The sequence below is a fragment of the Lonchura striata genome, chromosome 7 (assembly GCF_050655825.1).
Source record: "Lonchura striata isolate lonStrDom1 chromosome 7, ASM5065582v1, whole genome shotgun sequence".
In the NCBI taxonomy this organism is placed as follows: domain Eukaryota; kingdom Metazoa; phylum Chordata; class Aves; order Passeriformes; family Estrildidae; genus Lonchura; species Lonchura striata.
The window spans coordinates 36,757,722-36,771,250 of record NC_140709.1 but is presented as its reverse complement, the minus strand read 5'-3'; the positions used below and the strand labels follow the sequence as shown (position 1 = coordinate 36,771,250).

General features: G+C 47.8%; 1 protein-coding gene across 16 annotated transcripts in view; it reads left to right on the top strand.

The window, feature by feature from the left end:
* Nucleotides 1-13,529, top strand: part of HDAC4 (histone deacetylase 4) — a 177,542-nt gene that overhangs the window by 96,759 nt on the left and 67,254 nt on the right. For 12 of the 16 annotated variants that reach the window (XM_085584663.1, XM_021539611.3, XM_021539612.3 and 9 more), the window contains 2 exons: nucleotides 9,954-10,104; nucleotides 12,992-13,112. In XM_085584663.1, the coding sequence (XP_085440789.1) occupies nucleotides 9,954-10,104; nucleotides 12,992-13,112 (272 nt within the window). The remainder of the gene's footprint in view (nucleotides 1-9,953; nucleotides 10,105-12,991; nucleotides 13,113-13,529) is intronic. The other 4 variants (XM_085584662.1, XM_021539610.3, XM_085584659.1 and 1 more) reach the window with 1 other exon arrangement.

Genomic DNA, 13,529 nt, shown 5'->3' with positions numbered 1-13,529 from the left:
CTCTGGGCGTGTGTATGGGACATTTACATATCCCCATGTTTCTGTGGTTGCACATTTGCCCGTGGCTGGCACTTGGGGTGGGGGAATTCCTGTAACAAATATTTCCATTATTTGCTTGTAACTGTCCATGCCTGTAGTTACTGGTCTATGAAAAATCAGGCAGGCTTATTCCCACTTAGTGGCCAAGCTCAAAACACTGGTGATAGGAACCTATTTGCTCTCATTTATGTCAAAGCTTTGACTGACTCTGCTCAAAATCTGTGTAAGAAGGAAGCTGAGCTCTAATTTTGAGACACCACAGTGTATCCAGCCCATTAGGTAATGAAGTTCTTAGTCTTGCATGTAAGCTTGGCTAGATGAGTGCCTTAAAATAGGGATGGTATAGTCCTGTACCAAAGGGTGGCCTGCAAGATGATCTCTGAGAGTAGTAAGTGTGTCAGTGGGACCAGAGTTGCTTTAAAAATCTAACAGCACATCATTGAAATAAGCCTTGTGATGCCTCACAAAGAAAACCCCCACACTCTACCCCAGTGTGTGATTGTGGCACATTCTCTCTGGGAGAACATCTTGCTTGTCTCTATGTCCCAGAGGCAGCCCACATTTAGGTGACTTTTAGAACTGGCAACTGTGTTAAGTCCAGTGGCTGTGAGTGCAGGGAAGTGATTATTTTGCCAGAAAAATTAAAATACATAACTTTAAATTGGACTTGGAGCTGCTCAGCTCATGAAGAAAGCAGGGCAGGGATGTTAAAGAAATAAAACCCATTTATCTTCTGCAAGTAAAACACTGGAGCTGTGAAGTTTGATATAGAAAAAGTCCTGAGTGAAGATGCAGAGCTCTTTTTGGAGAAATTTATTTGCCTTTTTTTTTTCAATCCCATGTGCACACAGGCATGAACACCCCTGGCAGGTGTTGGGAGTGGGATGAGCTTTGAGGTCTGTCCCAGCCCAAACCATTCTGTGATTCTATGATAATGTTAAATCCAGAATTGCTTTGGAAACTGCTTCAGTGAAGGTGGGAGAATTTCTGCATTTTACTCTGTTCTGTGTATGTGATACTGTCTAGAGTTGAGTACTTTGGCTTTTTCCTCTACAGCCTGGCATCCACCATTTTAATCAATGAGTGCAAAGCATTTATTTCATAAAATCCCTGAAAGCTTTGGGTTGGCAGGGACTGTAAAGATCATCTAATTCCAACCCCCTGCCATGGCAGGACACCTTCCACTGTCCCAGGCTGTTCCCAGCCCCAGTGTCCAGCCTGACCTTGGACACTGCCAGGGATCCAGGGGCAGCCACAGCTGCTCTGGGCACCCTGTGCCAGGGCCTGCCCACCCTCCCAGGGAACAATTCCTGCCCAATATCCCATCCATCCTGCCCTCTGGCAGTGGGAGCCATTCCCTGTGTCCTGTCCCTCCATGCCTTATCCCCAGCTCCTCTCCAGCTCTCCTGGAGCCCCTTTAGGCCCTGCAAGGGGCTCTGAGGTCTCCCTCGAGACTTCTCTTGTGCAGGTGAGCGCCCCCAGCTCTCCCAGCTAGTGAAGCTTTAAAATAGCTCCTTTGTTTCCAGTGTTGACTCCTTTGCTAGTACAGGAGAAGTTGTGGTTTAAGGTTGTTTTATTGCTTTTAATGTGTGGTGTTGGTGGGAATAGAGGAACTGGTCTGATTTGACAGCAACTAAGTAGGAGTGAACAGCCCTCCATCCTATCCCCCAAACAAGCCAGGAGTGTGAGGAACACTTAAGTGAGTGAAGTTTGGCCTGGAAAGTGCTGGCATGATTGCCTGTTTTTCTATCCCAGTAGATAACTTTTTCCTATTGAGAGCTGAAGTTTTGGCTTTTTCCAGAGCTTGGAATTGCTTCCATCAGCTCAGTTTCAATCAACTGACCTAGTGCAGGAGGAGAAGGCGATGACTGCCTGAACATGTGATCCTTTCCCCAGCGTGTCCCAGTCCTTGCTTTTATAGACATTATGTTTTGGCCTTCACATAAAAGTGCCAGATTCCCCAAGATGGTGCAAGTTGGAGAGAGCCAGGAAATGAGTGAAACAGTATTTGTGGAAGGGCTCTATAATGGACACAGTGCTCAGCACGGGGAAGAAGTGGGAGGATTAGGAGAAAACACAGACATGGAGAGAGAGATAGGAGAAGGGGAAATGGCTTTGAACTGAAAGAGAGTAAGTTTAGATTGGGTATTAGGAAGAAATTAGTGATGAGGCACGGGGCTTGGAGCAAACTGCTCTAGTGGGAGATGTCCCTGCAGACAGCAGGGGGCTGGAATGGGCTGAGCCCTAATGTCCCTCCCAACCCAGAGCGTTCAGTGGTGATTCTGTGAAAACCCTGACATGTTGGGGGAAAGTAAGCCAAGTCATGTATGGAGCAGGGCAGGCTATTTCTTTCACAGCTTTAGAGCAGCTCTGCAGATTGTCCAGGCCTGGCTCCAGAAAGCACTGAGGGAGAGGCCAGAGGCTGGAGGCACTGGCGGCTGCTCCTCTCTCCGGTAGCCACTCACCTTCAGCCACTCACCTTCTGCATTCACCAGATGTGGGACAATATTTATGGCCTTCAAATCTGCCTTCCTGAACAAAACCAAGGATGGAATAAGGGGTCTGGCTCTTGGGTGAGCTGGTGGAAAGCCTCTTCACAGGTCCCGCTTCGAGCTTTGCCTGACCTTTGGTCGTGGAGGAACAGGCAGGGAATTTTTTCCTTTGTGAGTCACTCATTCCCAGCCAAGATCAGCTGGAAGTTACCAGAAGCTTTTCCGTTTGCCCTTCTGGTCAAGGGCTGGATGGAAGAGGTGCAGGATGGGCGCTTTGGCAGGGCCAGAGGCACCTCGGGTGCTGTGAGCTCAGCAAGGAGGGGAGGACGTCGTGGGGAATGTGGTTCATCTGCTCTGTCCAAGCTTGGAGCAGGGCTCTTCCCAGCCCTGGCTGTTTTACAGTCACAGCCAGAAACTTCTCGGGATGCTGACGCACGTTGGTGGCAGGATAACAGCACAGGGAGGCAGCTGAGCCTCCCAGCTCCTCGTGGGCCTGAAATCCTCACCTGTGGGTGTGCAATTCCATTCCCAGTTTTCCACCATCTGAGGAAGGACTGTATGCATCCGTAGCACAGGGAGTGCTGGGCTGTTCATGCAGCATAGACAGGATGGGCAGGGAAGCAGCAGCAGTGAAAAGAGCTTTACGAGGATGTTTGCTGTGCAGTGATCCTAAAATTGTTCTTTTTCCCTTGACAGAATGAATTCCTACGTTGAGTGAGGGATAGCAACATATCCAAGGGATCAGCCTCTTGTTCAGATACATGGCATGAAACTCCCAGGCCATTCCTTTGGTTTCAGGGAGTGAAAATCTTGCAGGAAATCTTCCAGACAGATTTTGGTGTGCTGTAAAAAATGTAATTCTTTCCCAAAGATGTCTAGACTTGATAGTTGTCATGCTGATGCTGAGGGGAGAAACAGCTCCTTGCTTTCATGTGGAGCCACCTGCCCATGGAATGGCAGGTTTGCCGGCAGGATACCCCTGGGCTGCTCGAGGCCAGGATGGATGGGGCTGTGGTGGAAAGTATCGCTGCCAATGGCAGGGAGTGGAACTGGATAATCTTTAAGATACCTCCCAACCCAACTCAACCCAACCCGACCCAACCCATTCCATCATTCTGTGGTAGCTCACTGGACACCCCAAAACCAATCGTCCTTTAGTGGGGCTGCTCTCAGCATAGCTCTGACAGTGCCCAGTCCTTCACTTTGGTGGCCTCTCCATGTTGATTCCATGTTGACTCCTGCTCAACAGAGTGAGCTGGGCATGTTTCAGTTCTGCTGCTAGGGTTGGTGTCATCTGCTGATCCCCTGTGGCACCTTCACCGTGTCCCCAGGGACGCTGCCAGCAGCACCATGGCTCCTGCAAAGCACCGCTTCCCTTGGGCTCTGGAAGGGCCAACTTCCATCCCACCCCCTGATATCCCAGCTCCCATTCCTGGGCCTGTCTGCTCCGTGCTCTCTTCCTGCAGTGTGGAGGGGCTGCCTCTGCTCGTTTTTGTGCCACTCTTCCGCAGCACACCCGTTCCTCACAGCCCGCGTCCCTTTCAAGAGGAGCTTGAAAAGCCCAGAGATACCAGGTGTCCGCCTCTGTCTGGATTCTGGGATGACAGGATTATTCATCTTAGGAAGCTGCAGCTGGGTACAGCCAGTGGTAAAAGACCAGACTGAACATTTTGTGCCTCGTTACTACTCGAACACCTTGGAGCTTGCACTATTTCCAGACGGCTTCTTGTTCTTTCTCAGTGACCTTGCCTTGCTTTTCTGGCACACCGAGCCCACTCCAAAACTTACACCTTAGATCCTGCAAAACTTAACTTCTGATGGAAGCAACCCTGGGGAAAACTTTTGGAAGATCATAGTATTTGCTCCCTTTGAAGGGGGTGGGTGGTGACTTTTCCTCAGCCTCAAAGTCAGGATCTTTTGTGAGAGCGGTGAGGACAAACCTGCACATGGAGGGATTGGTTCTGTCAACAAATCCATGGAGCAGCTTGGACACCTTTTTACCCCATCTCTTGGTTTAAGGAGTTCTGCATCAAGCTGGGATAATTCAGGCATTTTGCTTCCATCCAAGCACTCCTGGTGGTGTCAGGAGTGAAGCTGGAATGCTCATACAGGGAAGTTTGTCTGCTCTGGGCCTTACAGAGCTACTGGAAATTGGTAGAAGAAGCATTTCCTTTTGGTTTCTTCTGAGATGGGGCACGGTTGGTTGGCTGTAAGGAGCAGAATGGGAGCTCTAGATTTTTCTGGAGTAAAATACACGTGGGACACCATGGTTATTTTTTTGTCAGTTTAGATTTTCAGAGTAAATGACAGCAGAAGGGATATTTTGGCAGTTCCCACACCTAAATGTTCAACTTCAATTTTATCTTAATTTTGAACTTAGAAAATAATTGGAAGTAATCAAAGAGAACACAGAGAATCATGGCAGAAATAAAAAAAATATCTCACTGGATCCTGTTGTTATGCCAGGAATATTTACTTGTTAATGTACACTACTGCTGATCCATTCATGTCCAGAAATGTGGAATTCCTGTAATACCCAAAACACCCCAAAACAGTTCACAGAGGATGTAACTGCTCCTCCAAGGACCAAGGTCTCATCTCTTACTTAGCATCAAACATCTAAGGCTCCTCCTTTACAGAAATTTATGTGATTCTTCTGTTTACAGGGATTGGTGTAAGTCAAATTTTCTGATTTACTGGAATGGGCAATCCCTGCTCCTGATTCCCTCCCCTTCAACAATAACCACATAAAGCCCACCAAAGGCAAACTCAAAGAAGTTTTCCTCAGCTTTAAAGGGGAAAATTGGAGGAGGAGCTGAATATGCTGGATACTACAAACCGAGCTTGCTGCTTTCTGGAAAGGCTGTTGGATATTCTGCTTCTGGAGGAAGACAAAAGTTAGGCTGGAGTGGGAGCCAGGGAGCAAAAGGCTCATGCAAATTGCTGAACCTTTCCCGGTGCTGAACCTTTGCAGGTATTCAGGGCTCAGAGGGCTTCCAGCATTTTGGGAGAGGTAATGACATGGGTAGGAGACTGGGGTACAAAATCATACCCATATGTAAAGCTGACAAGGTGAAAACATGGGATCTTGTCACCCGGAGCTGACATGAAGCGAACCTCGCCGTTATTCCTGGTCCTGGAGATGGTTCAGCCTCGTAAACTTGAGCAGACATTTTCAGTAAGATGTGTCTGACTGAGATCAGCCCAGGGAGCTGCTGGCTGGGAGGGATCATTTCCCTGCAGAAAATTCCCTGCCCATGGGAATTTCTGGCATGGATTAGCCGGCTGTCAGCTGCCCGATGGCGGGAAGTGGGCATGTGGGATGTGTATCCCAGGAAAGAGATGCGAGGTGCTCGTTCTCCCAGATCTTTGTGTCTTGGCTGCTACTGGAAGCCACAGCGTTCTCCCCTCCCTGTCTCCCAGCACAGCTGATTGATTCTGCCCGGTGCTCCAGGAGATATCCCAAACACGCCGCCACGGAGCCAAGAGAGCAGATCCTGAAACTGGAGCACAGCCTGAGACTTCAGTAAACAGGATGGGGGAAAGATGAAGCACAGAGTCCAGCCAGCATTGGGATCGCTGTGAAACAGCCCAACAGAACAGTGCTCCCAGAAATCTGTCTATCTCCCAGAAATCCATCTCCCAGAAATTCCAGCGCCTGTGCTTTGCTTACACCCATAGCCAAGGGTTTTTCAGGGGATGATTTGAGGTGTACTTAGAGAGTTTTTGTTCATCCTCACCTATGATTTGACTTTATTTTTACAGAGCCTTAGCCCAAAGATAATTTTGAATACCTGATTTAAAGCCCCAAAACTGTAGAATTTGCCAGGACAGGTGGCAGAAGAACCTTTCCCTGATAACCCCCCATGCTGGAGCTGATCTCAAGTGTGAATTGAGATGCAGTTGGGAGCTGGGCACAGCAACTTTGCATGCCAGGGAATATCTATCAGCCAGAAGCATTCTAACTTCTGTTCACCCAGGCTTGTGCTTATCTCCACAATTATTTTGCTCTCCTTTCCACTTATTGCTGCTAGTCAAAATATCTCTTATAAACACCCAGGAGCCAGTGTGAGCTGGCGGGGGGACAGGAAGGATCTCTGCTTGACTTCTTGTTTGGCAGCTGGAGGATTGGTTGTGGAAGTCCTAATGCAATGTGTCTCTATGAAATCCATCCTGGTTCTCTCTGGGAAATGGGATCTTGGTGTCAGCACTCCATGCTTCCAGGGAGGGCACTGCAAAGACTAAAGAGAACCATTTTTGCTGTGTTTTCCTTTAAAAAAAGTCTCTCTGTGACAGTTTCCCTACTGATAAGGTGTCAGTCCCCTTCCCAGGCAGACATGCTGGAGCACTAAAGACAATTGAGGAATGTGGTAGCAAAATCCTCTGGATTGCTGAGTCCTCACGGTAGGCTGACGGTTCATAAATACCTGGAAATGCTCTGCATCCTCCCTGTTACCTTTATTAATATTAATTTATGCTAAAGGAACACCAGCAACACTTACTGCAGGTACAGTTGAACATTTGTGCAGTTTTCAGAAATAGTGGGAGCAGTGACATTAAACATATGCAGGAATCCCCATAGTTATGAATATTTACAAATATTGATTTTGGCAAGAGCACCTAATTCAGATGTTCAGATGTTTAGCTCCCTAATGCAGTGTGTGTGTGTCTGTCACACAGTGCTCCTCAGACCTGGGGCTGAGTTAGTCTCAGATCCTGGGATTTCCCTCAGTAAATCCATTTGCAATGACATTTCAGTGTTTGGGAAACACAGCTGGGGGTTAAACCCCCCGCCTCAGCTGTGTGTGGTGAACACACAGGGTCTGAGTGGGCAGTGCCTGTTCAAATTTACCTCAATTTCTTTAAATGAACCAGAAACAAATGTTTTTCCTGACACCCCAACAATCCCAGCCTGTACATCCCTGAGAGCATTGTCCAAATGTTCCTTGGGCTCTGGCAGCCTGGGGCTGTGCCATTCCCTGGGGAGCCTGGGCAGTGCCTAGCACCCTCTGGGAGTAGAACTTTTTCCTGATCTCCAACATAAATTTTTGTCTTCCCGTAACACTCCTGGTAAGTGTGGAGAAATAACCCAGAGAAGACACATGAATAGTTTTTTTCCTTTTTGTTTTCCTAGGCTACAGCAGACGCCAACAGTGATTTCTTTTCATTCTTCATGGGTACAGTCAGAGACATGGCTTCATTATTCTATTTTTTACATTTTTTCCCCAACTTTTAAACCATTTCAAAAACTATATTAAGAATAGGCTTTGTGGAAACTGGGGTCAAAATGAGCAGAGACAATACATCCCTAATGAAACTTCTCTAAACCATCCAGCGACAAATTGGGCCTTTCATTCCCATTTCACTCCAGATGTCAATGAAAGCACAGCTCCTTCTAAAGCAGCCTAATGTATGTAAACCATTGCAGGAAGCAGAGACCGCAGAGCCGAGGAGACTGCAGATGGAGAGAAGAGGCTCCTGATTCCATAAAAATAACAAAACCTGTTTTACCATATTGTGCATTAAATATTGTTCATTTGCATACTTTCCATGGCGAGGTTCTCAAAGCCCACCATGTGGTGGACTTGTTCGAAGTTGGGAGAGACTCTTTCCCCAAATGGATACATGTTAGTAGAAGCTGCTGCTTAATTAGAAAACAAAAATAGCTGGTTTTCTCTATTTTTTTCCTCCTTTTCTATTTTTTTTTCCAGTGTGGATTTTTGGTTGTTTATATATAATTCAATTGAATTAGGAGGGGGAGCAGAGGTTCAGTCACTGCAAAATAACTGGATTGCTGGTGTTTTACAGCAGCCTGCCTGCTTGGAACAGGCAGCAGCAGGGATTTCCAGCAGATAGCCAGGCAGATTGTAAGTACCTCTTAGATTGTTTTGTTGTTTTTCCATCTTTATATGGAATAGTGTGATAGTATTTGTATTTACTGTGCATCCACGGCTGAAGCATTGGGCGATGCAAATGTGCAATGCCACAAATTAATCAGAAGAGCCTAGAATATCCAGAGCTGGAAGGGGTTCACAAGGATCATCAAGTCCCAACTCCTGACCCTGCACAGGAACCCCAAGAATCTCAGCTAAAGGGATTAGAAGGAAAATGTGCTCAAGAAGAAAATACTTTCGGGTGGGAGTCTCGTGTATGCAGGAGCTGTCAGGGTTTGGAGAAGGATGGATTGAGGTGTTCTCGGAGAGAGCAGATTCCCTGTCTTAACAGCCATGGCTTGGAGCCTGCCCACAGCAGGGGCTTGGAAGGGCGTGATCTTTAGGGTCCCTTCCAACCCAAGCCATTCCACAATTCCATGCTCCTGATCCCTGTCCGCCTCGGGGGTTCTGTGGGAGCGGTGGGTGGTATTGGAGCACAGGCCCCCATTAAGCAGAGCCCTGGAGAGGCCGGAGGCTGCCAGCTCCGTTCAATCCCTCGGTTTATAAGCTGCCAACGTAAAGAGTGCGGGGTGGGCGCGGGCGCTCCGGAGGCTCCGGAGGCTCCAGGGGCCTTGGCACCGCAGGCCTCTGCGGGAGGCCCGGGAACCCACACCCTTGGCCCGGCCCGCACCTGGCTGGGCAGCGTGCAGATCAAACCGAAGGTGGCCAGTCCTGGTTTCAGATCTGCTTTCTCAAGGACGAGCGGTTTTTAGCCCCGCAGAGATGCCTTCGCTGCTCTGCAGGCTGCTGGGTGTGCTGTTGGGACACCTGCTGCTCCAGAGCCTTGCAGGACGCGGGGCGCTCCCCCCAGCGCCCTCCGTCCCTAACGGTGTGCTCTGCTCTGGGGCGTGCACCCCGGCTGTCCCAGCAGCTTCCTGGGCACCCTGACACCTCCCAGCTCCTTGGGGAGCCCGGGGGGCTTGCACTGGGGCAGGAGCCTGTAGTGCTTCCAGCCTTGGATGTCCCATCCGAGCTTTGGAAATAATTACCTTAGTTAGACATCGTGTCTCCTGATTATTCCCATGAATATGGGTGAGTTGAGAGGGCCAGGGAAAGTCCTTCCTGGAGAAGTTGTTCGGGGAATTATTTATTTTATCTGTTGGAGCAACTCTTTTTATAATTAATCATGGAATCTCTGTGTGGTTTGAGTTAGATGGGACATTGAATTCCATCTTGTTCTACCTTCTGCCGTGGGCAGGGACACCTTCCACTAACCCAGGTTGCTCCAAGCCCCATCCAGCCTGGCCTGGAACACTTCCAAGGATGGGGCAGCCACAATTTCTACAATTTCTCTATGCAACAAATAATATTGAGGGTGCCCTAGTGGGGTTTTATTTAAAATCAGGTGACAGAGATAAAAGGAGGCCCATGCTTGTCTTTCTTGCCAGGAATGAAGCACTGTTATCGTCACCTGCCTGCAGCCTCTGCTTTGCCTCTGGGAAGGCTTCTAGTCTTAATTTGCTCCTTTTCCCTGTTCCCTTCTCCGCAGCAGCAGCAGGAGATGCTGGCCATGAAGCATCAACAGGAGCTGTTGGAGCACCAGAGGAAGCTGGAGCAGCACCGACAGGAGCAGGAGCTGGAGAAGCAGCACCGAGAGCAGAAACTGCAGCAGCTGAAAAACAAAGAGAAAGGGAAAGAGAGTAAGTGGCTAAAGCACCACTGCTTTGGGTGGTGACAGGCAGATGGAAGCCATGAAGGAGCCTCAGAAAGCTGGAGAAACCTCCTAGAGGGCACAGGGAGCTTGTGGGAATTGAGGGGAAGAGAGAAATGCATTTCTCTGCTTTATCTTCATTTTTGTCTCACTAAATGCCATTTTAGCATTTTTCAAAAGGAAGCGTATCCTCTCTTCCCTTGATTTAACATTTTTTGAAGTATTTTTGGCAACATTCCTAATGGAGGCAGAATATTAAGCCCATAAAATACACCAGATGCATGCTGCACTCCTTTTCTCTTTCTGCTGCTCTGAATTTCACTCTTTTTAAGACATAGTTGAGTTCACAGCTATCCCCTTTTTGAAGCGTTTCCATTCATGAGGGGAATTTTTTCAGGAGGTTACATCTTGTGGGTGCCTTCCCCACTCTGTGTCATTATGCACTTGAGGAGATCATTGTGGCCTCACAATGTCCCTTATCAGAGACACTCTGGGCTGCTTGTGTGGGCTTTTTCTTCAAGTAAATGGGAGGAAAAATACCTCAAAATACCAAGTTGTGCCATCAACTCCTCACGTCTGGTTTCAGATGGGAGAAGTGGTGGAAGGAAGATGGGATGCTAGCTGGGAACTAGGAATAAGATAAAGCTCCAAGAATTTTTTCAGTAGGAACAAACTGGAGTCTGGGAGACCTTTTTAAGTGCTTGAAAGGCCAGAGGTTCAGAATCCCTAAGCATTTGCATTCCCCCCTGCTGCTCCTATCAGCTGTTGATGTTTGATCCATGTTTTGCTGGGCCTCTCCTCAGAAACAAAACACGGCCATGCTCATTAAAGTAATCTGAAAAGAAATTAAAACACCTGAATCTCTGGAAAATGGAAGCAAAGTGTCTTTTGGGTGAAACACAGAGGTGTAGAGGAAAAAAAACCCAGAATTTAGGGATGTTAAGTTGAAGATCCTGTTCCCATGGCTACAGTTTTATTTTTAAGTTACTTTTTATTTAAGAAGTGCTGTGGTGTAGAATCATTATCACACCTCAGTGCTTAAGGATACTTAAGTTATTTTTCTCACATCACAAAATTTGGCAAAGAGAAGCTAAAATTGTCTGTTCTGAAATATGAAGAGAGTGTGAGAGAGGTGGAGTTTGTTCTCCTTATTTGTTAATACCTCTGGTCTGCAGCCAGACTGGGAGAGCTGGGGGTGCTCACCTGGAGAGGTGAAGGTTCCAAGGGGACCTCAGAGCCTCTGCCAGGGCCTAAAGGGGCTCCAGGAGAGCTGGAGAGGGACTGGGGACAAGGCATGGAGGGACAGGACACAGGGAATGGCTTCACTGCCAGAGGGCAGGGATGGATGGGATCTTGGGCAGGAATTGTCCCCTGGCAGGGTGGGCAGGCCCTGGCACAGGGTGCCCAGAGCAGCTGTGGCTGCCCCTGGATCCCTGGCAGTGTCCAAGGCCAGGATGGACAGGGCTTGGAGCAGCCTGGGACAGTGCAAGATGTCCCTCCCCATGGCAGAGTTGAATGAGATGATCCTTAGGATTCCTCCCAGCCCAAAGCTCTCTGAGGTTCTGTGATACCTTTCAGCTTCCAGTAAAGGAGGTAAAGCTTACACTCCAAAAATATTCAACTTCAAATCTTCTAAGAGGTTTATGCCAGCCTGACAGAACACAGCCAGGTTTGAGTGTTCTAAGGATGACAGTTTTGGAGGGAGAAGGCCTTCAAGCATGGATTTGTCACCCCTTCTGCTACTCAGGAATTTATCTCCAGCTCTTCACTTGAACTTTCCACCAAATCTGTGTTTGTGGAGTCTGTGAGAAATACAGGGCTCCAAAAAAGGAGAATTTTCTCACTTTGGTGTTTGAACCATTTAACAGCTCTAGGCAGTGCCTTGTGGGAACACTGCAGATCCCTGCTCTTGGAGAGCCCAGGAATTGTTCTCCCAGCATGTCAGACGTTACCTCGTCATTGAGCAGGGCACAGGACACCAGAACATGGCAAGGTGATCTTTTAGTTCTTGTTCCCAGTGGAGCTGGCAGCTTCCCTAGCCTTTCCCTTTCCTCCCAGCCCAGATATTCTCCATTGGAGCTCCTGCCTTATGCCATGGTGTGGATGAAGTGTCATTTTCCACTTGTCCCCTTGCCAAACTTGGGCTGCATTGCTCCATCAGGAGCCCTGCCTGGGAGTCTGGGCTGTCAACCCGATGGTCACTGGGATCCATCATGGCAGGGGAACAGCCTGCTCTCCATTGTGCAAGAAATCATGATTAGGGATTACACAGTTGACATTTTAGCTCTGCAGAATGACTGGCTCTCTTTCTTTAATTTTTTTTAAATGTTAGGTTTTCTATCTGAAGCAAGAGATCTGCACGCTTGTAAATGAAGCGAAATGTTACGTCGGTTGTGGTCGGCACAGAGACCTGGGAACAAAGAGGTCCCTGTTTACAGGAGTTTTCAAGACAAAACCTACACATGAGCCACTGGGCTCATTCCCCTTCTGCTTTTAGATGTGACATTTAGCAACTTGAGGGTGCACAAGACCCCTTTTCTTAAATAACTGTAGTTCAAAGAGAGCTGGGATACTCCAGACAAGTGTTTTATTCTGAGTGTGCTTCTATGCAAGTGTAACATCCTTTTCTGGTGATATAAACCAAATTTCATCTGTGTTTTCAAACATAACTTGTGAATCTATGCCAAGCTAAAGGGATAAAAAGGGAGCCCTCCTTACTAGAGGCACTTTGTTCTTCTCTCTTTGAAAGCAAAATCCTTTTTTTTTGGACTGGAAATGAAAGATTTGATTTGGGATCTATTTTAGAAATTTAAAGTTCCTTCAAGCGTGTGAATTGATTTAATAACCTTTTTTAATTTATTTGTTTTCAATCACAGGTGCAGTGGCAAGCACAGAAGTGAAGATGAAATTGCAGGAATTTGTGTTAAACAAGAAGAAGGCTTTGGCCCACCGGAATCTCAACCACTGCATATCCAGTGACCCTCGCTTCTGGTACGGGTAAGTGGTGCTGGACTTTCTGCAGGGCTCAGCCAGTGCCACCTCTGTCCCCAGTTCCATGAGGGCGTAGACCTGATGTGCTTGTGGGATGAGCCAGAGCAGTGACAGCATCCCTGTGCTTTCCCAAAATGTACTTTCCAGAAGGTTCCAGTGTGAGTGGGTTTTGTGTCTGCTGTGATGGTGTCACAGTGCTCTGTGTGTAGAGGGAGGTCTCTGTCATCTGGAATCCACAATTATTCAAACTCACAAGTTCTACAGTCGGAGATCAGCTTTTTTCAGTCCTCCAGCTTTTCACTCAGGATTTGATCCCACCTGGTGTTATAAAACTTGAACTTTAGGAACAAATGAGGAATAGTTCTTTTTATGTTCAGGAGCTGGAATTTGATGATCCTTGTGGGTCCCTTCCAACTCAGGATA